Here is a 24,648-nt window from a genome sequence, read left to right as displayed (position 1 = left end):
AATGCCGCGTGGCGCCTCCTTCCCCAGTCCTAATGGTAGGAATATAACTAGCACTGATGGTACGTGCATCCGGGTTAGGAACTGCACCTACTATTCTTATACATTCGTGTGAATGTAATATAGCTACTAATCTGATGTCAGAAGCATGCTATCTGGGGACCCATGGGACAATCGCAGCGAATTTGCGGGGAATAGACAGGATGAAGCTGTGCTGCTCGCCATCTGGAGCCGATGGGATGGGCCGAATGCGGGCATGCGTTTATCGATAAGCGAGCAGCCTTTTCCGTCCCAAAATTTCTTTTAATGCCCCTCCGCCGTAGCCCACCTTGAAGTAGAGAGAGTATTCCCCGTATTCCCTCCCACTCCAATTGCTTCGATATATTCTTCCCTCCCATTCGCAAAGATGGCTACCACTTCTGACTCGGTTCCGGCCTCTTGCAAGGTCATGCTCTCCAAGCATGTCGCCAACGGCTTGCTTGCGGAGGTCCAGCAGGGCGTCCATACCCTGGAGAAACCACCCCATCTGGTGGGATTCCTCGCCAACAACGACCCTGCGGCGTTGATGTATGCCCAGATGACGGAGAAGACGTGTCAGGAAAAGTGAGCATTCTCCCAATCTTCACTCCCAGTTGCGTCCATCGTGCCCCTGTGGTTACTGTGTCTGGGAACCCCTCGGTGCATATGACTCAACCCTGCGATGTCGGAGCTTTCCTGGCACACAGGCAGTATTGTGGGATTTCACTTCGTAGCTAACGTAGTCTTTTTATCCATTGCACAGTGGCTTCCGCTACTCCCTCCGTGAAGTTGCCCGCGATGATCTCGAGCAGGCTATCCTCGCTGCCAATGCCGATTCCGATGTTAACGGCATCATCGTATACTACCCCATTTTCAACAACCGCCAGGACCAGTACCTGCAGCAGATCGTCGACATAAATAAGGATGTAGAGGGTCTGAGCCACCGTTACATTTTCAACATGTACCAGAACATTCGTTTCCTTGACCCCGAGACCAAGAGACAGAAGTGCATCCTCCCCTGCACCCCGCTCGCTGTCATTAAGATCCTCGAATACCTCAACATCTACAACACGATATTGCCGTACGGTAACCGCCTCTTTGGACACACTATCTGTGTTGTGAACCGCTCCGAGGTGGTTGGTCGCCCTCTCGCTGCTCTGCTGGCCAACGACGGTGCCTGCGTCTACAGTGTCGATATCACCGGTGTTCAGAAGTTCACTCGTGGTGAGGGTCTGAAGAAGGGCAGACACGAGGTCGTCGACCTCGAGGGTAAGACCTTGAAGGATGTGGCACCTCTGTGTGATGTTGTCATCTCCGGTGTTCCCGGAGAGAAGTACAAGTTCGATACCAGCCTCCTCAGAGAGGGTGCTGTGTGTGTCAACTTCTCCAGCGAGAAGGTACGTTTCTTAGCAATTTACCATTGTACCTTATTTCAAGGGCTAATACAAAGTGTGAACAGAACTTCGGACCCGAGGTGAAGGAGAAGGCCTCCATTTTCGTGCCTTCCATAGGAAAGGTGACCATTGTTGTCCTGCTCCGCAACTTGCTGGTAAGTGATCCTTTATATCTTCGCCGAAGGGACTTCAGTTACTAATTATTTTCTGCAGAGACTCATCCAGAACAGCCGTGTGGATGACGTGAAGCCCGCTGAAGCCACCGAGCGCCCGGGAACCCTGGAAGCCGCTAACTAACCTACTACACTACGACCATTATTCTCTAAAACGTGCCACGGGAGACGAATTAAGAAGAGCCAGTCATAGATTCCGTTTTACTTCCACTTCTTCTGTTGTATCTTTTCCACTGAAGCCATATATCATGCGACTCAATCATTCTTGTATAAAAAAAAGACAAAAAGCTATGCCCCATTTTGGTCAAAATTCGCCGTATTTGTCTCGTTTCTTGAGCCTTTCCAAGCATGAGAAACGAAAAGAATATACATACATGTATTATGCCGAATATATTGCTCCTACGTTCAAACCACTACTGAATCCTCTGAACAACAAGACACTTTCATATCTGGAAAGAAAAGACTAATGCAACCAAGGACAAGAAACTCCTATTTCCTTTCCAACTCTCTAAATTACCCGCAACCAACACCCCATGTACACTTCACTTCCTCCTCTTGACATCCTTGCTTTCCTCCTCAACACCCACTAAACTGGCAACACCGCCGGTCTTCTTCTGCGTTTCCTTGGCTGCCAACCCCAGAACCTCGATCTCACCAGCCAGCCAGGCCCTCAACGGCTCGGGATGAAATGTCCCATCTGCAGCAAACCACTTAGTGAACGAGGTCTCGATCTCCTTCTCCTGCAGCATCTTGCCCTGCGCCGACTTATACTGGACCTGCAGCTTGTACAACGGGGAGTGCTTCTGCACGGACGACCGAATGATAATCTAGCATATCATATTAGCACGCAACCAAATTAACCCGCCTTTCGGCGATAGAAAAAGCGTACCGTTTCACCCGACTTCCGCTTCCCATGGAATACCTCACCCGCCTCGACAGCCCAAACCCAGTACGTGAGGAGTGAGTTCAAGGTAAAGTACGACAAAACCGCTGCGATGATCCATGGCGAATGTGTCGCCTCCCAGTTGAGTTTGCGTTCAGCATAGAAGCTGAACCCGGCAATCGCGACGGCAGCATAGCCCAAGAACAGGTGGACATTGGTCTTGGTGTGGTCTTGGGCGAATGTGTAGGGTTGGGGGAGAGAGCCAAGGTAGGGAGCTAGGGCGTCATCGGTTGTTGATTTTATGTCTGTTCAATGAAGTAGTTAGTGATTTTTGTTGACCAATACATAGATCTATGAGTGTAGCAAGTATTGCGTCGCAGTAATATCTTGGATGTATGTAGTAATAGTGATGTTTATCGCGCGAACTAACCATTGACCGAGTAAACGGGCACTTTCTGGACTTCTGCGGACGCCATCTGGATTTTTTGTTTAAGGTCCGAATAAGACAAAATAGGTTAATAGTCTCCCCAGCTTCCTAATGTAAAGTTATTCAGTAAAAGGTGGAAGAATACTTCGTGGAGCTTCGATCTAAGCCGGGGAAGAGTTGCGGCGAGCTGTCCCTTTCGCAAGCTAAAGCGGCGGCAATGGCATGCGCCAAGGCAAGTCAATCAAGTCAGTCAGCCCGCCGCGCCCCATCCAACTTCCGTGGGGAGCTCCGTGTGTCTTTCTCTGCCTCCGAACCACAACTCGAGGGATTAGACCACATTTACTCTTGTTCAATTCTGCTCACAATGGCTCTGCAAGGCGTTGAGCAGACGATCCTTCGGGATCCGGCTCTATTGTGAGTTTATTGCTCCAGACTGGGCGTGATTTGATGTGAAATGCTGATGTGATCGACTCGCACCTCTAGCTACTGGATTGTGTTCCCTATCACTGTTGTTATGGTATGCGAGCTCTCCTCTACTCTACAAGAGACAGGGATATATGCTAATCGTATATTCCACAGATTCTGACAGGTATCCTCCGTCACTATGCCACCGTCCTGATGAACAACCCCCCGAAGCCGGCTTCGACGCTGGCCGAATCCCGCGAACGTCTCGGACTCATTCGCGGCGTCAACCTCCGGAACAATGCCTCCGTGCTCTCCAAGGAGTCCTTCGAGATGCGGAAGAACTACCTCGTTTCTGCCTACCAGAGCGGCGCTTTCCTCAAGGACCCTGCTAGTCGCGGCCAGCCGCCTGCAAACCCAATGACCGATCCTGCTGGCATGGAGGCCATGATGGGCATGATGAAGGGGAATATGATGATGATGATCCCACAGACGCTGATTATGAGCTGGATTAATGCGTTCTTTTCGGGATTCGTGATTTGTAGGTCTAATCTGAATTGTTTTTGGAAAGGGAGTGAGCTGACAAGAGTGCTAGTGAAATTGCCCTTCCCGCTTACCATTCGGTTCAAGTCAATGCTGCAGTCTGGTGTTATGACCCGGGATTTGGATGTTAGATGGGTGTCCAGTCTTTCGTGGTATTTCTTGAACTTGTTTGGACTGCAGTCGGTCTTTGGGTTTATCTTGGGCAGTGATAATGGTTAGTTCGCTGTGTTTGCCTCATTATCGTTTCTATTATCTTTGTTTGAGTGTGCTGACAGTTTGCTTTAGCGGCCAACCACATGGCTTCGCAGATGGCGTCGATGAACCCTGCCGCTGGTATTAACCCGTTCCAGCCGGGCCAGGATCCCGATAAGTTGTACCAGAGCGAGGCTGAGAACCTGGAGGTCATTGAGCACTTTTGCATTCTGGACGGCGTTGAGGAGAGAGTGCTGGCTCATTACGCGGGTAGGAAAAGCTATTAGGCTACGATGGTCTGGCTTCTGGGTGCGTTTGGACTCTACTTGCTGAATATATTAGATGAAGTGCAGATGTATCAATATGACATACTAGTAATATAAGTGCAGACCGTGAGTACTAAGACGGGTGTGTCCTCATTAGAGCCTCTGCCAAGAGACCTTATCCAGCAGCCATCAATCATAATAGAATCGTCATCAGCATGAAGAACATCATAATGAAATATATAACCATCGCAGCCCAATGGAACCCAATGAACCTAGGTATAATTAACCACCCCATTCAGAATCCACAATTCCCCATTCGAAACCTTCTCAGCAATACTATCCACCTCCACATTCCCTGGTTGAATCTACCACAAACAGTCAGTCAGCGTATCCCTAAATCACCCACCACCCGAAAAGGACCCAGAAGAACATACATAAATCTTGCCCCCCTCCCCCCTATTCCACCTCACCTTCTCCCCAGCAAGGGTAACCCCCTCATCGCCCTCCCCCCAAGGACTCCCGACAACAACATGCGCCTTGACAAACCTCTCCAGATTCTTCGTTGCCCGATCCTGCCCCTCATCGCCCTCATACGCCCCGGCCTGCCCAAACCGCTCATAGTCCTCGGGATTCTCCCACGGCTTGCGCGGCAGGTTCTGGATCGCGCTGTTCCGCGGCGCCAGGACTGTTACGTTGCTTGAGGGATCATTGAAGCGGGACTCCACCGAGTCGAATTGCCGGGTTAGGGAGGCGTAGATGTTAATGAGGCGGTTCTTGGGCAGGACGTCGGAGATTATGGGATTCTCGTGGGAGGAGGATTGGCTGCCCATTTTGTTGGTGGAGGGTTGCTGGGATAGCCACTCTTTTAGGTCGGCGAGGTAATTGTTGGTGGCGTCTTGGAGGTGGAGGTCGTGACGGAGGTGTGGTGCGGAGACGAAGGGACGGGGAAGACGCTTTCGGAGAGGGAAGCTGTTGGCTGTGGTTAAGGTGGTGAGGATGATTATGATTAAGATGAGAGAGGATGCTATGAGGAAGAAGGGTTTCTTGGTCATTTTGATATTGGGGGTTTTATATAGATTAGGTTAGTAGATAGAGGATATGGTATTGTGGTGGAGGTGATCGGCCTGTCAGCCGGACTGGGGGATGACGCAACGCCAACTGCCAGTAAGTTAACTACTTTGTAATAACTGGAGAGTAACATGGTCAATGTAGCAGCACGTGACCCATATCGATAAGGGCAATCAATGGGCGGGCCACAAACGGCGTCATGTTCCGGTCGCGGAGAAGATAGAGAGAGGCACTTGACTAGTTGCTTTCCCCCCCACCATTTGCCCCTCATCTGCGATTTCCGACGTCTCACTTGTCACAAGATGTCGGCGCTGCAGACATTCCTGCTGGTCGTGGACCATGATAAGCAGGAGGCCAAGCAGATCGCGGAACGAATTGCTCAAGGTACGTTATGTGATGTTCCCATGCACCCCCGCCGCTGCCGCAGCAGATTGTTTGATGATGGACTGGGACTAACTACTATTGCTGGAACAAAAAAGATGTGGAGACCAAGAAGACCACGCTCATTGAAGTCGTGCAGTCGCTAGGAGAGTACATCAATGACGAGGACTCGATTCTGCGCGGCAAGGCCGTTTCCTATCTCACGGCTGTGATCCGGGCGCTCCCTCCGAAGTTCCTGTCGAGACAACAGATCCAGGTCCTGACGACTTTCTTCTGTGAACGGATTGAGGATGGAGGGGCTGTCCCCGGGTTGGAGACTTTGCAGAAGCTGGATCGGTTCAATAAGGCGTTGGCTGAAGAGGTTGCGCAGGCGTGAGTGCATCTGATATTGATAAGGTCATGCATCGATCTCGGACGGGATTTAGCTGACTTGTGCAGGATCTTCGAGCGCTTCGAGGAACTACAGTCTCGCTCGCAGTCTCAGAGGTTCCAGGTTTACCAATTGCTGAACGAATTGATGATTAATCATCGTGCCGGTGCGTTTCCATCCATACTTCCTTCGACGTGGTTTTGCGGGAATTGACTAGTGCAGCCCTCCATGATATGGGTGACGAGTCCCTGGTTGGCATAGTGAACCTGATGACGGGTGAGAAGGACCCGCGCAACCTGATGCTGGTCTTCTCGATCCTCAAGGTGGTGATGGTGGAGTGGGATGTGTCCAACCATGCTGAAGTATGTATTACATGTGGTCTGGATATGGTCTTCTGATAACTGACATGTGAAGGCTCTGTTCGACTCTGTCTACAACTACTTCCCCATCACCTTCAGGCCCCCGCCGAATGATCCATACGGTATTACTGCTCAGGATCTGAAAGACCGCTTGCAAGACTGTATCTCGGCGAACAGCCTGTTTGCTCCGCATGCTGTTCCTTCTCTGTTGGATAAGCTTGACTCGACGTCGCCCAATGTCAAGGTACGTGTTGACAAGACCACAACCCTTATACATTCTAACGATCCTCCAGAAAGATGCGCTCAATGCCCTTATTGCTTGCGTCAGGCTGTACGATCCAAACACGGTGTCCAAGTATTCGATCACCATATGGGAAACTCTGAAATTCGAGATCCTCAACGCCCAGGAGGAATTCCTTTCTGAGCTTTCTCTTCAGGTCTTGAGCAGTATTGCGCAGCGGTTGTCGGAGGGCGTCACGCAGATCTCCGACCAGCTGCCTCTTGCACAGTTCTTGCGCCCGATTACCAAGGAGTGCAGCGAGCAATTGCAGGAGCCTCAGCAAAAACAAGCGAAGCCTGCTCAGCAAATCCTCAGCTCTACTTCCGCAGCATCTGCAGCGTCGTTCACGCTCATCGTGCAAACTGTCGTCGCACCACTCTTGACGATCTACCAAGAAGCCGATGGAATCGCCAAGCAGAGAGCTCTGCTGGATACGTTGACCGTCCTCTTCGATTCTGCTATCCAGGTATTCGGCGCATGGACATCGCGGGACTCGGAGCCTAGCCTCAGCAACCCCTTGCTCGAGTTCAAGGATCAGTTCTCGGACATCTTCGGCCAGGCGCTCATGGGCGTTATCAAGGAGGAAGTCTCGTTCCGCATCTCCGCCCTGAAGGGATTTCTGCGCTTGTCCACCCTGCGCAACTACTTCCAAGATAACGAAGTTGGACTCTTCGTCCAGTACCTTGACGAAATCCTCCTAAAGGAGGAATCAGTCGGCCGTGACGACCTGAAGAAGGAAGCAATTGCTGCCCTGACAGAAATTTCGAAGTACAAGCCGCGTCTGATCTTGGACATTACTTTCCCTGCTTTTGTGGCCACACTTCCTGACTCCGATGATGGGTCGAATCCCGAGTATATCACCACCCTCGAGACTCTCGCACAGATCAGTGTTGAGAGAGACATCTTCGACACCCTGGTCCGGCGCCTGCTCAGCAAGCTGAGCATACTTTTGCAGAAGGAAGATCCCGGATCTGTGGACTACCCCAGGGCCATCCTCTTGACTATCCTTTATGTCATGAACCAAAGGAAACTCGACGAAACCCCTAACCTGGACCTCTACTACGACAAAATCGTCGTGAGCCTGTGCCGTAGCGCAGCAACAGCAGCTCTAGGCAAAGCCCCGAACAACATCCTAACCGACGCCACAGTCCTTGATGTCCTCGGAAGACTATGCAATGTCATCATTAGGTCCCTCCCACAAAGCAAGCACGACGAAGTCGTGTCTAATATCTACACCCTCTTCGCCTCAGCGGACGGCTTCCAACAGGTGCCCTTCACTCCCTCGCCAACTGACAGCCATCGCCGCACCATGATCCTCTCGACCTACCTCCTCGCCAGTCTCCCCCGAGACACGAAGAACCTACCCCCCTGCACACCCCCCGTGATGTCCGATCTCCTCACAGACATCGCAACCCGCTGCACGACCGAGACCGAGACCGCCACCCAACTGGCCTTCCTCCGCCATCTGGCCCTCTACATCAACAAGCACCTCAACAAGGAAGACCTCGATCTCGCAACAACCCTCTTCGACTCCCTCCTCCCACAAACCACCCAAGAACCCCACCTCACCACATCCACCATCAAAACCCTCTTCTGGATCTCCAAAGCCCTCATCCTGCGCCTCTCCCCCAAGACGACCCAAATCCTCACCACCCTCCTCAACCTCCTCTCCTCCTCCTCCGAAGCCACCAGCACAACCGCAGCCCGCGGCTTCGCCATCCTCCTCAAAGACGACGAAGTCCTCTCCCCAACCAACCACGCCAACATCCGCCTCCTCTCCAAACAACGCGTCTTCACCACTTTAACCCCTCTCATCTCCGCCCGCATCCGCGAAGTCAATGTCGCCGGAACCGCATCCACCACACACATCAAACCCGCCCACCTAACCGCCCTCTCCGGCATTCTCTCCACCATTCCCCCCACCCTCGTCATGCCCGAACTCCCCACCCTCCTCCCTCTCCTCCTTCAAAGTCTGGACCTCCAATCCGCCGACTCCCAGCCCGTCCGCGCCGCCACCCTCGAAACCCTCGCAGTGATCATCCGCGACAACGGCGTCAGTGTGATCGAAGAGTGCGGGCACGTGCAGAGCCTCGTCACTCGACTCCTGAAGACGGCCGAGCACGCGCCGACTACTGGAGCTGTTAACGGGCCCAGACTGCGCGTCGACGCCCTCAAGTGTCTGTTCTTGCTTGCACAGACGCCGGATTCGGGTGCTGCGGATGCTCCGAAGGTAGCTAAGGCGGGCAAGCTGTCGCCGCTTTTGCCGGTGAAGAACCAGGTGTTGAGGGCGTTGAGAATGGTGCTGGATGATCCCAAACGGGATGTTAGGAAGGCCGCGGTTGATGCTAGGGGGGCTTGGCTTAGGGGCGTGGATGATGCCGCGGAGGATGATTGATTTGTTTCTTTCTTGTCTCTTCTATTTATTTCTGTATCTTTTTTGTTAGATGGAGGGGGGTATATCTTGTTCGCTGGTTTTTGTTGCCCTTTTTGGTTGCAATCTTGCTACGTGCTGCATGCTGCATGCTACATGCTACAGGCTGCTTCTGCTACTCAGCATAACATGTCTCAGGGTTTGGTGGTGGCATTAAAGGCAGAGTATTAGATGATGATGCTTTGGGAATGTATAGATGATTGGATACAGTGCGTACCACTCACGTCGAATTGACATTCTTGAAGATAATTGCATGTCTAGATCCTAGCAAGCGGGTGGGTCTCTTGACCTACGCAGGCTTTTCGTATCTAAAAGTAGAAGTGTTGTAACTACAGTTAGAGAGAAGGGAATTTGACGGTAGCACAGAAAACCCGGTCACATCAACTAGATTTCACCTGCAATTTGAATCCTTCGACACCTTTGACACTTCCTCCGCACTGCACCCCAACTTCACCAAAATTCTCGCTCCAGCCCTTGGAGAGTATCTTTCGGTGGGCAGGCGCTACCCAGGTCTTTGACGCTCTCTATGTCATCGAATTCGAGGCCCTTTGGAGCGGGTACAATCTGCAGTGCCCCGGAGTGGACTGATTCTTTGGATGAGACGCTGAACCCTTGATTAAAGTAGCCAACACCATCTGCCTTCTCAACCACCATGATAGTGAGACGGAGGAGATCCCCAAGCCCCCCGGTCCCAATGGCCATGGCGACTGGACTTAGTGGCGCATCTGGGGTTATAAGATGTGCATCTCTCCCGAGTAAGTCGACGCTACTCCAGTCTTCTGCACGCTCACCAACCTCCAGGTCGACATTGCTTTTCAATAGAGATTCAATAGCTGGACTCACGAGCGAAGCTTCATACCAGAGCCTCCCCCGTCTGATCATCTCTTGGGGTTGCACCGCACGGGCTCGCACGGCTGTTCCTTCAGCGGCGCTGGTCCCGACAATCAGATCCTGAGTCTCTAGTACCTGCAGATATAGATCTCCGTTGGTCTCACTCTCACCGTTTGGCTCCTTTCCGGTGATGTCACTTGAGGGGACCACATCTGAGCAAATGAACTTATGCCGAGTCCAACGCTTCATGTATACCTTCTCAATCGAGATTGTGTGCCCGGCTGGGAGGCGGGTGAAGATTCGCAGGAGTGGTTTGTCCGCGGGAATCCAGAGATGGTCAACCATATATTGAGCTGCTGATGCAAGTTCCGGTCCATGATGGGTGACACAGTTGACACTGATATTTGCATCCCAGATTTGCAGTGGGATATGCAAGTTAACGCCCCCAAGCGATAAGGGCGGCTTCCTCAAACAATGACCACCCTGTTCGTCAATGACAAGAACAAGCGATTGACCAGCTTTCGTTCGGCAATGAAACTCATAGGATACATTGTATTCGTCGTACTCTTGTTCGAACAGGCGGCGTTTTCCTTGCGCCTTGGACGTCCTCAGGTCAACAAGATGATCGATGTCCGCACCAGAGGTCGTCAATCTATTCATGAACTTCGTAGTCGGTGCGGCCAAGCCCGTCCGTGGCTTGAAAATCTTCTCCCAATCGCTAAAGGTTATTACTTGCTCGCAGCATGACTTTGGAAGGAGTGGTATCAAGAGTAGTCCGATCTGCACCTCCAAAGTGATTGCTCCTGGGAATGTTTCAGCGGCCTCTAGAGTGGGCTTCAAGGCCTCATAAAGCCTTTTTATATCTTCGTCCAGGTTCCTGTCCACCTCGATTTGTTGTTCTTCTTGTTCCTGGCTCACCAGTGTTGCTATTCTCTCCTTGATCGGTCCAGAGCCATGTTGACTCCCTGAAACATCGACTGATGGCTTCTTGGCGTGCTTGGGGAGTATTCCCCAAGCATCTTCGAGGGTTTTCTGTTTCTTAACCTTGGCCTCGGCCTTGCTGTTCACCTTGTCTTTGCTACTCGGATTAGGTGCCTTCTGAGTCATAGTACGGCGGAAGGCTCTCGTCACGACTTCACCATCGAGGTGTTTTGCTGCCCCGTGGGATCTCTCAATTTCTGTAACTTTGTCATGAGCCAGGTTCCCCTGTGCCTGGCGCAGAGTTGATGCATTCTTGTAAGCCTCTTTAACGATCAGTGATTCGCCTTCGTTGCTTTCATTATAGACCATGGTCAAAGAAGCCAGTCGATTTGTCTGCTCAAACACCTTCTCGCTGCTGTCTGCAGTAGCTCTTGCGTTGCTGAAAGGTGCCACCCTGTCACCGCTGAGTGAAGCGTCTCTGGTTTTGCCGGAGGAAGTGGCCGTTTCATTGCTATGAAGAGGGTTTCTGTCATGGCCTGGTGAAGTATGTCTGACATTGCATGAAGAAGTCGCTTCTTGCATGGATTCCGTGCTGCTAAGCTCTAAGGGGGCCCCAGATGCCTCGAAAACTAAACCGGCAAGATCAAGGCTATTGCCTCTGCTGTGTCCGACTACTTCTTCGGAGGCCAGGGTTGGGGAGACCGCGCTTTGACTACAAGACAGACTCGATGGCACTAAGGCCGGCTGATAGAAGGAAATCGTAGGTTGGATACTGGTACCTCCGGTTGTTACCGGCCCAAGAATATCAACAAGCTCCTTCCGTTTGTTAATCTTCTTCTCCAGCCCTGATCGGGTGTGTGGGTAGGTGCGGTGGTCGCTTTTCGTAGCCTGGGGGGTGCTTTTGTTGAGACCATACTTTGTAGTGTCAAATCCCTGGGGAAGATGCGGCTTGTCCTCTGGTACTTTTTGGAGGGTTGTTGAGGCTATATGAGCTTGTGGCGCCTGAGCCTCAGCCACCGGGTCTGCTGTAACATGCTGGCCTTCAGTGCCACTTCCAGTATTATAGATCATTTTCCACTTTTTACGAGGTTTAGAGACACAAGCTTCAGCCTCCGTTGTTTGAACCGCAGTATCCTTGGGCTTTGGCTCTGCACACTCCCGGGCTGACGATGGCTGTACCTCGTCGGTGATAAGTCTGCGCTGTTTGATACCAGGTGGCCTCTTGGTTGTTGGGGCACAAGGTTTAATAGCTGACTGCCCGGAATGAGGCATAATTCTCATGTCCGCGTCGGATACAGGAGTAGGTCTTTCAGCGCCAGTTCCCTCAACAACCCACCGATTCCATTGGTCCACTTGTTTTGCCTTCTCGGGAGTCAAATAAGGATGTGTAGCAGGGTCGCTGGAAGCTGTTGCCGTAGCTCTGGTTCTAGCAAGTTCATCAACTGTGCTCAAGGCAAGATATTCATCGCCTTTTCCAATCCCCTGGAAGGTGAAGTCATTCCAGAGACGGGATCTTTCGGGCTCCTCGGTTATATGAGGCGGATTAGTGATATTTCTGGGCTCTCTGAATGCATGGGTCTCCTCGTCGTAGGGAAGTGGCACAGTGACGAACATCTGACCGAGTTCCCAGCTGAGATTCATGTCTGGGTCGGTCAAAAGGCGTTGAGGAGCAGTACTGTTCAGACTGCCGTATCTCTGCATACGAAAACGTATGCGACCGTTATCTGGAGTAGCGTTCAGATTTGCCACTCCCGCATTCGTAATAAAGCTCTGTTTCATAAGTAAGATAATGGCTGCTACTCTAGTGAGGCGGACACTTACCAGGGTCTTCTCAATCCGAGTGAGCTTCGCCAAAGCATCTTGTACATCTTCGACGGACTTCCCGATCACTTGGACGCCACGGCCTTCGACGACACAAGCCTCAGTCCCAGTCAAAGCCGCTATCTGCGAGAGAAAGTCACGGAACCTGTTGTCTGAAAAGCAGCCCACTCCCCCATTGGATGATAGCCAGAACCTAGTGACAAGAGCAGCGGGATTAGGTATCAACTCCTGGTCAGAGCTGTCTGACAGGGCTAGAAGTCCACCTTCCTCGTCCTTGTCTGTATCAGAAACCACCGGGTCTTCATCGACAGGCATAATGGCAGACACATCCAGCTGATTGATCCGAGGCATCTAATGTTTTTGCCTGTCAGCGAGATTTTTGTTGGGATTGCGGGAACAAGAAATCCCCAAGACATACATCTAGCAAATCCTTATTTTCCTGACCATCGATGAAGCTTGATACAACCTTCGCAATCTGAGACGCGCCGCCCTCCAGATTACCCTTGAACTCGAGAACCTAGACAAGCGGATTTTGTTTAGCATGATGAAACAAGCTCTACCAGGTAGGCTATTTACACACATTATCATGTTTGTGGTAATGGCATTCACTGTCACCATGATTTTTCAGTTTCCTACAGCTGTCAGTTTCAATCGCAGACGAAGTGTGCGTTGGCTAGGGTCTTTACTTGATCTGATCTGTGACTTCCTCCACCTGTTATGTTGTGTTAATGCGGAGCACGAACTAATAACACAGGGTTTTGCTTACCCCGATGTCTTCAAACGCCCACATAGACGCCAGCGTGACCCGCTGCCTTGCAGACATTCTGTGGATCGAAGCTGTGAAAGATAGTGTGGATGGACTCTAAGTTGGGTCTTGTCAAGAGAACAGAACGAGACTGATGGAGATAAACGATGAACTGTGAACCAGTCAAGGGACGAACCAAGATGGAAAGAAGAAGGGGGAGGAAAGAAGAAAGTGGGAAAGAGAACAAGAGGGAGGTAGTGCCTAGGGGGAAGATGGCGGGGCAAAGGGTGGTCAGTAAATTCCCATGGCAATGAAACCCCGGGGAAAGAGCCAAAGTGAATGGCCGGTGGTTAGCAATAACACTGGGCGAACTCTAAGGGAATCAACACAGAGAGACTCGCACAAACACAGAGCGGGTGGATGCAGCTCGAATTCCCTGCGAGTGGACGCCACTGGAACAGTCACGGTCCCATTGAAGTCAACAGAAGTACGGTCTGGACAGAAGAAGGCAAAACTTTTGGTCTGTAAACGTGGACAGAAACTGCATCAAAGACACAAAAGTGAATTCCCTGATCCAGAAGTAATATAAATACTCCTGAAAGGATGATGATGATAGGGGAGATGCCACGTTAGCAGCACAAGGTGAGACATCCAGGCTTTTCGAAGGAGAGTTCCGTCCCGTAGGAAGTTATTGCATTACTGTAAGATTGCATTGGCATGCAAAGAAGAAAAAGTATATCTACACGGATATCGCCGTTCTGGTCATCCGAACACTCTAAACACAGGGTGACACGCAAGGACATGATGGTCTATTCTTCCGGGGTATCGAGCAATCCCAAACTCCAGCTCTCATCCAGAGATACTGTGGAGTGTGAATATGAGAGGAAAAGGAAACATTGAAGGGAAAGAGAAAGGGAAGTAAAGAGAGGACAAGAGAGGTGAAGGAAAAGCAAAAGAGTGAAAAGAAAAAGAAGAAAATAAAAGAAATTACAAGAAAATTAAAAAGGGCCCACGGCCGGAAATTTCCGTCTTCGCTGACCAGGCGCAGACATGGCCAGTAACCTCCGTGCTGAAGGCAAAAGAGAGCCGATTAAAGGGAGGAAGATTGAGTCGAATATGCCAGATCAATGTACCCGCCATTGAATCGAAGCTGCGTAGGTAGCCCAAGGCGTATTCTGCCCAGCAGCAGCTTTCCCAGGTACGTTCCCTTGGATCGTTATTGACAGGGGGTTATCGTTCATTCGGCATCCTTGATTTGTTGCTTGACTTGAATGGCCCATTTCATCTGCCCCTGGGTTTCTTGCAGCGCAGCAAGAGCCGCATTGATTTTGGCCTCACCCTCACGGCCGCTTTCAATCAGTGATCTCAATTCTTCGTCCTGGGTGCGTTTGTAGGCTTCGTACTCGGCGAAGAGGGCCTCGAACTTCTGCCTGCTGCTCTCAAGCTCGCGATCCTTCTCAGCCATCAGTTCGTCCAGGCGCTCTACATGACTGTCTTTTTCGTCACTTCGTTTCTTGAGAGCGACAAAATCATCCCGGAGCACCTTGAGCTTCTTCAGATGTTCCGCTCGTTCCCGTTGCCCGGTCTTTGCCAGCACATCATACTGAGTTCGGGAATGGTGAGAAATTTCTTGGAGCTCGGCGCATTTCCGATGAAAATCGTCTCGAGCTTCATCCATCAACTGAGTTGTCTTCCGGGCCTCTCCTTCAGCCTGAGATCTCCGATCTTTCTCGCCTTGAATTTCCAACCGAAGCTCTTCAATTTTCTTGTCCTTTCGTGAAATGGAATGCAGATTGGTCTCATTCGCCTGTTCGAGGTTGCGGAGTCGTTCGGTCATATTCTGGACTTGGATCTTGAAGGCATCGTTCATTCGCTGGGTCTCCTCGGCCCTCGAGCGATAGACGCTACAGTCGCGGGTCAGGCGCGCAACTTCCTCCTGTAGATTGTGTATCACCCGCCCCGACTTTCCCGTCGCTGCGTGGCCGACAGCGGATGACCATTCGGTTGCCGGAACATCGCCAGATATGGAATTATGAATGCCGTTCGTGCCGTTTGATGAGGGGGCAACTACCGTTTCTACGCACGTGCACACAAATTAGCTGGGGTCAAGGGCATGGAAAAGGGGAGGGGGGGCGGAGAGGCTTACCTGTGGACGACTCTTCGGCTGCGGATGCCTTCTGACGCTCAGAGGTACCAATCTCAAACAGGCCATTGTACTGATGCATGTTCAATTCCGTTTCCACATGGGGTAAGCTCACACGAGGCGCTCGTTGGGGATCTGACGTAGGTAGCACAAGCATGTCCGAGTCAGCATTTTTTGTTCCTGCCTTAGGGGACTTCTTGACCCGACCGAATCGGGCCATTCCGAGCAAAGCGGATAGGGTTGGAATGTTGGCTAAAAGGCAGGATATCCGCAAAAGGCAAAGCGACAATGAAGGGAACGGAGTAGGTATCCAAGCAGCAACCTATTCCCTTGGGGGGGAAGGAAGGAAGACCACGTAGGATGCCACTCCGTAGCCGGAGTTGGGGCCGCAGCAAGGAGCAAGCAGCAACTCAAATCAACGAAACGAACACCGCCAATGACAACAACTAAATTGTACAAAAGCAAATCAAGGGCGAGGTAAGCACTACTAGCAGTAGATCTAGTAGTAAAGGCGTGCTCACAGACTTCCTGATCCCGGAATTGACAGACGAGCACGTCGCGGGGAAGATTGGGAACTTAAGTGGCAGATGATGATAGGGATGCATGGAAAGGCAGAAAGCACAAAAATGACCAGGAAGAAGGGGAAGAAAAAGCGCAGCACATACCACGAAGTGGATCAATGCTTGTTTGCAGATCTGCAGCACGAATATTATTGCGATGAAGATTAGAATGGTGCTTATTCATCGCCGAGACATCAGAAAAAAATCCGAGATTGCGGTGGAAGAAGTGAACTTGATGGATGCAGAAGAAAAGGCGGCAAGTGCTGAAACAAGTAGACAATGACAGGGTCTGGCTCACTCAACGCACCTAGTATTTTACCCGCTGATCCGCGTTGACAGCAGCACGAACCATAAACCCGCGCAACTGGGTGAATATCGCAGGGTGCACAGGGGACGAGAGGCTGAGTGATATGATATATATATATATATATAGTATCAACTAGTATGAACAGTGATAAGGGAGGGGCAGTATGGTCGGTTCAGTCGAGTACCGAGAGTTTAAAAGGAAATGACCGGTGATACTCTGCTAGTTGGTAGTAGAAATAAATAAAACCTGGGAAGACGAGAGAGATCCCCGCACTTAATAAAGATGCAGCCGGGACTGCTGGGCAGCAAAAAAAAGAAAAGAATGAACTAATAGGGATCGAGATGATGATGTGAGCTGTCTGCCTGTCACCCACACTGCCTGGCAGCAAAGAACAATACCAATAATAATACTACTAATAAATGAATCTGATGAATTAAGAATAGTAGCGCCCGACCTGGGACTGCCGCCGCTAACCACGGCCGCTAGAAGCAAAACCTGTCCTTCGGATCCAATCCCCTCTGCTCGCCTCCCCCCATCGATCATCCACATGAAACAATCTAGCCTCACTGTCAATAATATGACTAGTAGGAATAGTCCGATTGATGATGCGAGCAGTTTCGCCCAACTCCAGACTTGTAACTATACTAACGATTGGCCAGTGGACATGCTACATGACGTAATCAAATCGTTGTTTGCTACTGACTACACTAACTAGAAAAGCTGGCCGTCGAAATCCATCCCAAAGAGAAAACCCCCATCACTCGTAATATCCAAACGAACTTATTCTTCGCCTCCAAAAATCGTCTTAAGCCTGCCCATTTAAAAAGCCCATAATCATGAAACCTCATTATATACAAAGGAAAATTGACCAAAGGAGTGACTCACACCAAGGAAAAGAAAGGGTAAGGATGGGAAGGTTTCGATCTAGAATAAGAAAACACCCAATGTGAATAGAGGTTCTGTCGTCAGATGACCGATGTCAACATCACTGGCAGTTCCCTAACTTCAGAACTGAAATAGACGATTTAAATCCCAATGCTCATTCCATCTATTTTGAAGGCATCAGTCCATCCCTCATCAGATTCAGCAGACGAGATAGAAGCCCATAGCCACGATGCCAAGGACCAGATCAAGCGAGACCATCTGGAAGGGTGCGCCACCATTCTGCATTGCCGCCGCCATGGCACTCTTGCTGGAAACATTGGAGCTACTGTCGTGGTTGGCATCCAAAGTAAAATTCGTTGTCGCATTGTTGCCAGGCAGAACACTGTTCACTTCATCACGGGGAGCAGTATCGGTGGGAGTGGGAGTTGGTGTGGTTTCCGTCTGGGATGGTGTTGTCGTCTCCTGTGTGGAGGTAACTGAGCTTGCAGTTGAAGTTGTAGCGACTCTCTGCGAGTCATTGTTCAATGACACAAGCCCCGAATAATTTACCTGCCCATCCTGGTCGATCTGAAAGGCATAGTCTGAGCCTGGTGCTAGGGAGTCGTCAGGTGTCCATGTGTAAGAGCCTCCCTTTGCATCATTTGTCAAGACTTGGACAGTGTCGAGGTCCGCAGCTGCTCCTTTGCGTAGGGTGATTGTAACAGGCTAGTGTTCCATCAGCAAATTGCACCAGAAAGGCTCAAGGAATGAAGAAGGGATCGTACAGCATCAGAGTCAGTCTCCCAGTTCAAGGTTGTAGGGACGCCGGCATCCAGAGAAGACGGCCAATGCGTGAAAGCCAACGCTGCCTGAGCAATCTGGACTTGAGCCAGACATGCTGCAAAAGCAACAATTGCTTCTGTAAAGCGCATAGTTGCCGTAGTACCAACGATTGTAGATTAGGTTTCAGTGAACGCGATGCCGTGACTCTCGGAGGTAGCACTGGTTGATGCAAGCCGCTGTCGATGATGACTCCCCCGTTGGCAGTTCACTTCTTCCTGCAAAGATCTTCAAAAGATCTCAGTAAGTTGACACACCTTAGGATTCCCTAGTAAGTACCGTCACGGTATCCTATACTTACCCTTTTCTGTGTAGAGCTACCGTCCAGAACGTCCAGAATACGGTGTGGCTCGTACAGAATAGAGATCCCCAGAGGTGAGGATGGCATCAGAGCTGGACGATGGACTTTTATTTCCCTCCTTTACCCGTGCTTTGTTTACCTCCGAGTATGCTAGCATACCAGGAGAAAGGCGCGACAAAAATGCCGGCATTGAGCCCTAGCATTCCGACAATGCTACTCATGACTGGTAAAAGCTCATGTGTAGGAATGTAGCCGGAGTACCGAGTCGAGGCTCTACATTCCCTCCGCGCCTTTCACAAGGGGTGGGACTGTGACAGCCCAACGGCCTATCTAGCTGGATCTCTCCGGGCTGGCTTGACTGTGGGCGCGAGATTGAGGCAGATATCTATAAACTATGTCTGCAATACCTGCTCTCATCCACCTCAAGGGCGTCAGGAAGGTTACTTTGAGCCGTGTTGAAACTTAATAAATTGCCTCGCCACATGTTGAAGTCATCGAAACATTCAAGTATGTGTCCTTCATTCGAACGTTTCAATGACTCTAGGCGCATAATCTTAGATTCTTTTTGCTAGAGGGAAGGGCGGTTATGTCACGGCTCTACATACTTGTGTTTCCCAACCTAAGGCCATAATTCCCCAGAAAGTTGCACCATATCGAGTAATCTATCCTGCCATCCACAGGGGAGAAATTAGCTTCGCGTGGTAAGCGGACTACAAATCTGCAAGGGGCAGGGTCCCAAGGGACGCGAAAAACTGAATCGGGTATGGACTGATGGAACATCATCATATCTTCTTTAGCTTGCATTAACCGAATTACAGCATGTGCCGATTGCCCGATCGGTCTCGGTTCTGCGACTCGAAACAATCGTACAGCATCAGAGCCACTGATTCACCGAGAGCTTATCAAAACCCCCTGAAGATGCCCGATACCGTAGAAACAGGACGGAGACGATTTCCCGAAGTGAACCATGGTTTCCAGTTTCCAAAAATATCAGAGAGCGAACAATCGTCTGGTCTTCCACGAGAATCGCAACGGTGACACTCGATCCTGATTGTTCGATTACCGAAAGCGGAAACCAGTTGAGCTTCGTCTGTATCCACATCGATAAACTACAACCTAAACGGTCTGTGAAGAATACAGATCCCGATAAGCGATACGTGAAAAGCGTTATCCGGATGCATCCTGTTCTATTCTCTGCTGAAGTTACTGTTGCTTCCACCTCGACGCCGGGTGGATAGGTTCGTTCCTTCCCTGGGGATTATGGATCCATCCATCGAACAAGAAAAGCAAGTTAAGACCCCCAGGCGGGAAGGACTTCGATTTGACTTGCTCCCTCATTCATTTATGTTCGTTTCTCCGGCCATAAAACTGTAATATCATTGCCGTCCTATTCCTAGCAAATGACATAGACTGTCAAGTCGCTCGTTAACACCACACTCGTTTTATAAAAGCTTGCCTTCTCTCTTACTCAGCTATTCTGCGTCTTCGAAACTGCAAATTGAGTTTATTTACCTTCTAACCTGGTATCCTCTTTAATGCTGCAATCTCTGCTTGGAATGTTGCAAGCGACCTTGCCCGTCTCTCTCAAGCGCAGTGCGTCCTCTTCGCTAGTGTGTGAAGCTGAGCCAGCACAGTCGACCGCAAGATCAACAGACCCTGGCATCTCGCAACGGTTCTATCGATCAGTAGAATGTGAAAGCCGACATGAGACAGCCGAGTTCCCCGACCAAACGCTAGCACAGTCACCTGCCGTCCCGCATCAAGAGTCGCTCGAGCATACACGGGAAACAGCACTGCATACGCTATCACTTTGTCGCAATGTGATTGCTAGCCTCGAGATAACCCGACTCAGCAAGTCTCGAACCGGGCTTCATTACTGGCTGGGTTTTTGGGACCGAATCTATGGCCGACAATTCTCTCGTTTACTTGCCTCTCGAGTGACCAACACATTAGCCAGGATCGATGCGCTGTTTCGTGCAGTCTCCGGCGACCTTCATGAGCTCACACGGCGAATGCAACATGCTGTCACCTATGCTACATCGGAGAAGGAAATCCTCCGTCTCCTTGAGCGAATGGAAGACGAAGTCAGTGTACGTCGAAAGCGGAGACGGAAGAAGGCACAGATTATAATGAACAAACTACGTGCCAGCCTCGAAGCCGTTCCCATTAAAGTTACGGATGAGCTTTTTGATGACTTGAAGCGCGGTGTGTTTGCCTTGGATGTATTTTGTGATTACCACCCTGGCGATCCCGAGGCAGAAGAGCATGAACGCCAGGCATTACAACCAATGAATATGGTGACAGTATCGCCGTACGTGCAACCGTGGCACGAATCAGCAGCGGCTGGAGCGTACATGCCTCTATCAGCATACACGGAGATCCATCCGGACTGGACGGAGTATGCAGGGGACTGGATGCATAGGGTAGATTATCGCAGTCGGCAACCTCCTCCAAACAATCCTGCGGCGCACCATAGGTAGATCGAGTCTAATTCTGGGTGCAGAATTTGAAATGACGGTCCTGGATAGATTTGATCATCTCCTACAGTGGCCGCTCACGGTCAGGTTGACCCATGGCACCAATATTGTTCTTATAGATTAGACCGCAAACTATTGTGATTCATGCTTTGATGGCAGATAGATAAACTTAACTTTTAATGACTTTTTTGAACCCATCCGTGTCCCGCCAAAATCTAATTATGTACGCTAATAAATGTCAAGTCTAAAAAAAGGCACAGCCGTAGAAATAAACAGTATATACTTTGCCCATCAAGCAAAATCCCACAATCCTCGGACAAAGCTACCAGGACCCGAATCCTGGCCACCATCTTCCTCCAACAACCGATCCGTGAAGATCCGCCTCGGTATTTGATACTCCACCACCGGCGTCCTCTTGAACGGCTTGTCCTCAGTCCCCAGCTCTCCCTGCAACATACCCTGGTAAGTGTAATCCAAGAAATCCTCCAAATTATAGAATTGTTTCGTGAACTGCTCAGAAATAATGTTTGCAATAGCAGCCACATTAGGATGATAATGAGACTGAAGAGTCTCGATTTCCCATAAACTGCTCTCGATGGCGTTTGTGCGGGTCGGATCGGGCTCAGTAGGATCAAAGGGATCATCCATGCCCTCTGCTTCTATCTGAGCCTTGAGCCCTTCGTCGCGAATGTTGCGGTGCATCATGAAGGCGCAGGTAGGGTGTTCTTTGAGGAGGTTGTACATGAAGGGTACGATGGCCACGATGGCAGTCGGGGGCGCGTTGAGAGAAGGGCGAGAGAGACGCTTGAGGAAGCTAGCAATCAGGGCGGCGGGCAAGTGGGTAGAGGCGAGGAAGGTGTTCATGAGACGGAAGAAGCGGGAGCGGTGCTTGGAGTGGAGGAGGTCGGCGTCGAGGAGCGAGTAGAGCTTTTGGTAGAATTGGGGGTAGTCGAGGTTCTTCTCTTGGATGAGGTAGAAGAGACCCGAGAGGGCGAGGAGGGAGGTGGCTCCTCCGACGTTGTAGGAATCTGTTAAGAAGTCCATGAGGAGTTCGGGACGGTTGAACCACGGCTCGATGTTGTGGACCATGATGCGCAGGAGTGTTTTACGCTGCGATTGGGAGAGGTTGTTGCGCAGGATGGCGAGCCAGGCGTCTTGGGCTCGTTTCTTGTGCGAGTTCACGGAGAGGACCTTTTTGTTCTGCTTGCTGGATTCGGTGTAGAAGCTTTCGAATTCGTGCTCCGGGCCTGGTACGGAATCGCATGCTGAGAGTATGGAGATTAGGACGTCGAGGGTCTCGGATGTTTGTTCGGTGTCTGCGTATTCGCTGTTTTATGTGTCAGTGGATTTGGACTGCTGTAAAGGCTCCTTTTCGGTTCTGTGCAGTTGGACATACGCAAGCTGCATGAATGTGTAGTACCGCACGTCTTCGAATTCCTTTGTCTTCTCGATGAATTCGGAGAGCACTGCTTGTCCGTTCTTGGCTTCAACAACCGCCTCGAAAATTCCCTTGAATAAGCCCGATGTCCATTCCTGAGTATTGTCGCCGGGGAGGTGGGTGGCACGTTCGTTGATGAGGCACAGGCACAAGGTCAAGGCGCTGATCTGCTGGGTGTTAGTACCGTGTAATTATGGCCAGTTGGAATATATACGGACCTGAGATGAGGAGTCAGATTCGCGAATGATGGACAGCAAGAGCTTCTGGTATTCCCGGCAGCGTTCTTTCAACCAAGCTACAATGATTTTCTCATTCTCTGCAGCGCGACTGGTCTCCGTCAAGTTCCCGCCAGCAATCAGACGACTGAAAACCCGGCAAAGGGCAACGGCAACAGCCATGTTCGGTTTCGACGAGCCATCGACATTGAGCATGGAAATCAGGGTCGCAATGTTGTTGTAGTATTTTCGCGACTCGGAAATTTGGTCTTCCAGCTGCTGTATATCGGCAATCGCATTGGGGCTCTCAGTCTCAGCGACTGCGCGGCGCTTGGAGGAGGGAACAGCGCTCGACTTGACATTTTTCCTCTTCTTGGAGGTGACTGCTGCAGTCGTAGGGGCAGGCATGGTCGATAGAACTGCAGATATCGCGCAAAATCGGGGAGACTTGATCGACAGGCAGCACAGCAGTTCCGACATCAACCATGAATTTTTGGAGATCCCTCGGTTAGCGGTTTTTCCGCCCACTGGCGCTATGCCCGAGCGGGTTAGAGTCTTCCGCACCGTCCCAACCGCCATCCCGACCTCAGTCTCCTCATTTCCGTTCATCCATCACATCCTGTCAAGGTCTGAACACTGCTACAATGGCTTCGCGTTTGGCTAAGAGCGCCCTTGGTATGCCGAACTAGACTCTTTTCGGCTTGCTTTATCAACTGGCTATGATTGTTAACGCCCCCTAGGTGCTGCCCGGCTCCGGCCGACCCTTCCCACGCGCAACGTCGCTCCCATCACTGCCACCTTGACCGCGTCTCGCTCGGTCTCCAACGTTCCCACCGAGGACCCCAAGAAGAAGGCTCAGTCCATCATCGATGCCCTCCCCGGCAACTCCCTGGTTTCCAAGACCGCCGTCCTCTCTGCCGCTGCCGGTATCTCCATCGCTGCCATCAGCAACGAGCTCTATGTTATGAACGAGGAAACCGTTGCTGCTTTCTGTCTTCTCAGCGTCTTCACTGCCGTTGCCAAGTACGGTGGTCCTGCTTACCGTGAGTGGGCTGAGGGTCAGGTTCAGAAGCACAAGGACATCCTGAACGCTGCCCGTGCCGACCACACCAACGCCGTTAAGCAGCGTATGGAGAACGTCCAGGAGCTCTCCAGCGTTGTTGAGCTCACCAAGCAGCTGTTCGCTGTTTCCAAGGTACATTCAGATCCTTTCCATACTTATCCGATCGAAACGTGGTCGGGTTAGCGGACGCAGGAAGCTAATGGTATATAAAGGAAACCGCTCAGCTTGAGGCCCAGGCCTACGAGCTTGAGCAGCGCACTGCTCTGGCTACCGAGGCTAAGCAGGTTCTCGACTCCTGGGTTCGCTACGAGGGCCAGGTTAAGCAGCGCCAGCAGCGTGAGCTTGCCGAGAGCGTCATCGGCAAGATCCAGAAGGAGCTTGAGAACCCCAAGGTTCTCCAGCAGATCCTTCAGCAGAGCGTTGCTGATGTTGAGCGTAAGTTGATTACTTGTGAGCAGCATTCTTTTTGATACAATGCTTACGACTATTTACAGGTATCATGTCCTCCAAGGCCCAGTAAATGGACTAGCATGATTAGCCCCGCCGTCAGCCTATGTACAAATTAAAGATCTTTTCTGTTGTCATTAGACATACCAATACCAATGTGGTCAGTTTAAGAGACGTATACTCGAGTAGCTAGACCTAGGTCTGTCGGTCTACATCCGTATTAGAGCTTTGCTCGATGAGCTCCTGAAATCTGCTGCCATTGTGCCATGGAGAAATATGGCTCGCACCAAACTGTATATTTTGTAGTTGAATGCTTTTAGCATCCAATAGTATGCTATTCCTACTCCTACTGGGCTTGTACTATATGTCTCTGCTGTTCGGCAATTCCAGCATGTGGTGGCTCCAGGACGACGGTTTTGGTGGTTACTATGCAATTTGATATGATGCATCAACAAGCCAACACTGCGGTGGAGTAGCTGGGCTGTGCCCTG

General features: G+C 50.9%; 13 protein-coding genes across 13 annotated transcripts; 6 read left to right on the top strand and 7 right to left on the bottom strand.

The window, feature by feature from the left end:
* The first annotated feature begins 320 nt into the window (after positions 1–320).
* BDQ94DRAFT_77620 (methylenetetrahydrofolate dehydrogenase (NAD(+))) lies at positions 321–2,072 on the top strand. Its single transcript, XM_026776507.1, has 4 exons — positions 321–600; positions 779–1,412; positions 1,475–1,564; positions 1,623–2,072. The coding sequence occupies exons 1-4, from the start codon at positions 404–406 to the stop codon at positions 1,704–1,706; spliced, it is 1,005 nt and encodes a 334-aa protein (XP_026623242.1). The 5' UTR covers positions 321–403; the 3' UTR covers positions 1,707–2,072.
* Positions 2,029–3,075, bottom strand: BDQ94DRAFT_77623 (signal peptidase complex subunit 2). Its single transcript, XM_026776508.1, has 3 exons — positions 2,896–3,075; positions 2,472–2,770; positions 2,029–2,409 (listed from the first exon to the last, which is right to left on the bottom strand). The coding sequence occupies exons 1-3, from the start codon at positions 2,939–2,941 to the stop codon at positions 2,125–2,127; spliced, it is 630 nt and encodes a 209-aa protein (XP_026623241.1). The 5' UTR covers positions 2,942–3,075; the 3' UTR covers positions 2,029–2,124.
* Positions 3,076–3,182: 107 nt separating this feature from the next.
* On the top strand, positions 3,183–4,416 carry BDQ94DRAFT_149212 (ER membrane complex subunit EMC3). Its single transcript, XM_026767336.1, has 5 exons — positions 3,183–3,306; positions 3,376–3,409; positions 3,472–3,835; positions 3,890–4,051; positions 4,123–4,416. The coding sequence occupies exons 1-5, from the start codon at positions 3,257–3,259 to the stop codon at positions 4,314–4,316; spliced, it is 804 nt and encodes a 267-aa protein (XP_026623240.1). The 5' UTR covers positions 3,183–3,256; the 3' UTR covers positions 4,317–4,416.
* Positions 4,417–5,486, bottom strand: BDQ94DRAFT_149210 (uncharacterized protein). The gene is made up of 2 exons (XM_026767335.1): positions 4,730–5,486; positions 4,417–4,660 (listed from the first exon to the last, which is right to left on the bottom strand). The coding sequence occupies exons 1-2, from the start codon at positions 5,345–5,347 to the stop codon at positions 4,568–4,570; spliced, it is 711 nt and encodes a 236-aa protein (XP_026623239.1). The 5' UTR covers positions 5,348–5,486; the 3' UTR covers positions 4,417–4,567.
* Positions 5,487–5,627: 141 nt separating this feature from the next.
* Positions 5,628–9,483, top strand: BDQ94DRAFT_181785 (MET18/MMS19 family protein). The gene is made up of 6 exons (XM_026773976.1): positions 5,628–5,747; positions 5,843–6,116; positions 6,183–6,280; positions 6,337–6,476; positions 6,529–6,717; positions 6,767–9,483. Exons 1-6 carry the CDS (start codon positions 5,666–5,668, stop codon positions 9,146–9,148), a joined length of 3,165 nt encoding a protein of 1,054 aa, XP_026623238.1. The 5' UTR covers positions 5,628–5,665; the 3' UTR covers positions 9,149–9,483.
* Positions 9,484–9,634: 151 nt separating this feature from the next.
* On the bottom strand, positions 9,635–13,580 carry BDQ94DRAFT_173185 (uncharacterized protein; the record flags this gene model as incomplete). The annotated part of the gene is made up of 6 exons (XM_026772107.1): positions 9,635–12,706; positions 12,758–13,108; positions 13,176–13,274; positions 13,338–13,389; positions 13,444–13,469; positions 13,524–13,580. The coding sequence occupies 6 exons, from the start codon at positions 13,578–13,580 to the stop codon at positions 9,635–9,637; spliced, it is 3,657 nt and encodes a 1,218-aa protein (XP_026623237.1).
* A 599-nt stretch (positions 13,581–14,179) lies between these two features.
* BDQ94DRAFT_149206 (uncharacterized protein) lies at positions 14,180–14,460 on the top strand. Its single transcript, XM_026767334.1, has one exon. The coding sequence runs from the start codon at positions 14,220–14,222 to the stop codon at positions 14,400–14,402; it is 183 nt and encodes a 60-aa protein (XP_026623236.1). The 5' UTR covers positions 14,180–14,219; the 3' UTR covers positions 14,403–14,460.
* A 241-nt stretch (positions 14,461–14,701) lies between these two features.
* Positions 14,702–16,043, bottom strand: BDQ94DRAFT_77590 (uncharacterized protein). The gene is made up of 2 exons (XM_026776506.1): positions 15,649–16,043; positions 14,702–15,578 (listed from the first exon to the last, which is right to left on the bottom strand). Exons 1-2 carry the CDS (start codon positions 15,863–15,865, stop codon positions 14,740–14,742), a joined length of 1,056 nt encoding a protein of 351 aa, XP_026623235.1. The 5' UTR covers positions 15,866–16,043; the 3' UTR covers positions 14,702–14,739.
* A 1,552-nt stretch (positions 16,044–17,595) lies between these two features.
* On the bottom strand, positions 17,596–18,308 carry BDQ94DRAFT_173183 (GPI anchored serine-threonine rich family protein; the record flags this gene model as incomplete). Its single annotated transcript, XM_026772106.1, has 2 exons — positions 17,596–18,102; positions 18,162–18,308. 2 exons carry the CDS (start codon positions 18,306–18,308, stop codon positions 17,596–17,598), a joined length of 654 nt encoding a protein of 217 aa, XP_026623234.1.
* A 1,048-nt stretch (positions 18,309–19,356) lies between these two features.
* BDQ94DRAFT_149202 (uncharacterized protein) lies at positions 19,357–20,168 on the bottom strand. Its single transcript, XM_026767333.1, has 2 exons — positions 20,030–20,168; positions 19,357–19,904 (listed from the first exon to the last, which is right to left on the bottom strand). Exon 2 carries the CDS (start codon positions 19,617–19,619, stop codon positions 19,392–19,394), a length of 228 nt encoding a protein of 75 aa, XP_026623233.1. The 5' UTR covers positions 19,620–19,904; positions 20,030–20,168; the 3' UTR covers positions 19,357–19,391.
* Positions 20,053–20,997, top strand: BDQ94DRAFT_181779 (uncharacterized protein; the record flags this gene model as incomplete). The annotated part of the gene is made up of 1 exon (XM_026773975.1): positions 20,053–20,997. The coding sequence occupies one exon, from the start codon at positions 20,053–20,055 to the stop codon at positions 20,995–20,997; it is 945 nt and encodes a 314-aa protein (XP_026623232.1).
* A 99-nt stretch (positions 20,998–21,096) lies between these two features.
* noc4 (ribosome biosynthesis protein NOC4) lies at positions 21,097–23,108 on the bottom strand. Its single transcript, XM_026767332.1, has 3 exons — positions 22,651–23,108; positions 22,391–22,599; positions 21,097–22,321 (listed from the first exon to the last, which is right to left on the bottom strand). The coding sequence occupies exons 1-3, from the start codon at positions 23,053–23,055 to the stop codon at positions 21,286–21,288; spliced, it is 1,650 nt and encodes a 549-aa protein (XP_026623231.1). The 5' UTR covers positions 23,056–23,108; the 3' UTR covers positions 21,097–21,285.
* A 154-nt stretch (positions 23,109–23,262) lies between these two features.
* atp4 (F1F0 ATP synthase subunit 4) lies at positions 23,263–24,343 on the top strand. The gene is made up of 4 exons (XM_026767331.1): positions 23,263–23,322; positions 23,388–23,842; positions 23,923–24,145; positions 24,205–24,343. Exons 1-4 carry the CDS (start codon positions 23,292–23,294, stop codon positions 24,228–24,230), a joined length of 735 nt encoding a protein of 244 aa, XP_026623230.1. The 5' UTR covers positions 23,263–23,291; the 3' UTR covers positions 24,231–24,343.
* The last annotated feature ends 305 nt before the right edge of the window (positions 24,344–24,648 follow it).

Source organism: Aspergillus welwitschiae (assembly GCF_003344945.1).
Source record: "Aspergillus welwitschiae strain CBS 139.54b unplaced genomic scaffold BDQ94scaffold_31, whole genome shotgun sequence".
Classification (NCBI taxonomy): domain Eukaryota; kingdom Fungi; phylum Ascomycota; class Eurotiomycetes; order Eurotiales; family Aspergillaceae; genus Aspergillus; species Aspergillus welwitschiae.
The sequence above is the reverse complement of the archived record's forward strand: the minus strand, read 5'-3'. Positions and strand labels throughout refer to the sequence as shown.

Coding starts and splice junctions, on each gene's coding strand:
- BDQ94DRAFT_77620 (XM_026776507.1), top strand. CDS start 404: ATGGCTACCACTTCTGACTCGGTTCCGGCCTCTTGCAAGGTCATGCTC. Junction 601..778: donor GAGAAGACGTGTCAGGAAAA/GTGAGCATTCTC, acceptor TCCATTGCACAG/TGGCTTCCGCTACTCCCTCC. Junction 1,413..1,474: donor TCAACTTCTCCAGCGAGAAG/GTACGTTTCTTA, acceptor AAGTGTGAACAG/AACTTCGGACCCGAGGTGAA.
- BDQ94DRAFT_77623 (XM_026776508.1), bottom strand. CDS start 2,941: ATGGCGTCCGCAGAAGTCCAGAAAGTGCCCGTTTACTCGGTCAATG. Junction 2,771..2,895: donor GCCCGTTTACTCGGTCAATG/GTTAGTTCGCGC, acceptor TTCATTGAACAG/ACATAAAATCAACAACCGAT. Junction 2,410..2,471: donor AGCGGAAGTCGGGTGAAACG/GTACGCTTTTTC, acceptor ATGATATGCTAG/ATTATCATTCGGTCGTCCGT.
- BDQ94DRAFT_149212 (XM_026767336.1), top strand. CDS start 3,257: ATGGCTCTGCAAGGCGTTGAGCAGACGATCCTTCGGGATCCGGCTCTA. Junction 3,410..3,471: donor TCCCTATCACTGTTGTTATG/GTATGCGAGCTC, acceptor TATATTCCACAG/ATTCTGACAGGTATCCTCCG. Junction 4,052..4,122: donor TATCTTGGGCAGTGATAATG/GTTAGTTCGCTG, acceptor AGTTTGCTTTAG/CGGCCAACCACATGGCTTCG.
- BDQ94DRAFT_149210 (XM_026767335.1), bottom strand. CDS start 5,347: ATGACCAAGAAACCCTTCTTCCTCATAGCATCCTCTCTCATCTTAATC. Junction 4,661..4,729: donor GGGAGGGGGGCAAGATTTAT/GTATGTTCTTCT, acceptor TGTTTGTGGTAG/ATTCAACCAGGGAATGTGGA.
- BDQ94DRAFT_181785 (XM_026773976.1), top strand. CDS start 5,666: ATGTCGGCGCTGCAGACATTCCTGCTGGTCGTGGACCATGATAAGCAG. Junction 6,281..6,336: donor GATGATTAATCATCGTGCCG/GTGCGTTTCCAT, acceptor TGACTAGTGCAG/CCCTCCATGATATGGGTGAC. Junction 6,477..6,528: donor ATGTGTCCAACCATGCTGAA/GTATGTATTACA, acceptor TGACATGTGAAG/GCTCTGTTCGACTCTGTCTA.
- BDQ94DRAFT_149206 (XM_026767334.1), top strand. CDS start 14,220: ATGCAAAGAAGAAAAAGTATATCTACACGGATATCGCCGTTCTGGTCA.
- BDQ94DRAFT_77590 (XM_026776506.1), bottom strand. CDS start 15,865: ATGGCCCGATTCGGTCGGGTCAAGAAGTCCCCTAAGGCAGGAACAAAA. Junction 15,579..15,648: donor AGCCGAAGAGTCGTCCACAG/GTAAGCCTCTCC, acceptor GCACGTGCGTAG/AAACGGTAGTTGCCCCCTCA.
- BDQ94DRAFT_149202 (XM_026767333.1), bottom strand. CDS start 19,619: ATGTGGATACAGACGAAGCTCAACTGGTTTCCGCTTTCGGTAATCGAA.
- noc4 (XM_026767332.1), bottom strand. CDS start 23,055: ATGCCTGCCCCTACGACTGCAGCAGTCACCTCCAAGAAGAGGAAAAAT. Junction 22,600..22,650: donor AATCTGACTCCTCATCTCAG/GTCCGTATATAT, acceptor AACACCCAGCAG/ATCAGCGCCTTGACCTTGTG. Junction 22,322..22,390: donor TACACATTCATGCAGCTTGC/GTATGTCCAACT, acceptor CACATAAAACAG/CGAATACGCAGACACCGAAC.
- atp4 (XM_026767331.1), top strand. CDS start 23,292: ATGGCTTCGCGTTTGGCTAAGAGCGCCCTTG. Junction 23,323..23,387: donor TTTGGCTAAGAGCGCCCTTG/GTATGCCGAACT, acceptor AACGCCCCCTAG/GTGCTGCCCGGCTCCGGCCG. Junction 24,146..24,204: donor GAGCGTTGCTGATGTTGAGC/GTAAGTTGATTA, acceptor GACTATTTACAG/GTATCATGTCCTCCAAGGCC.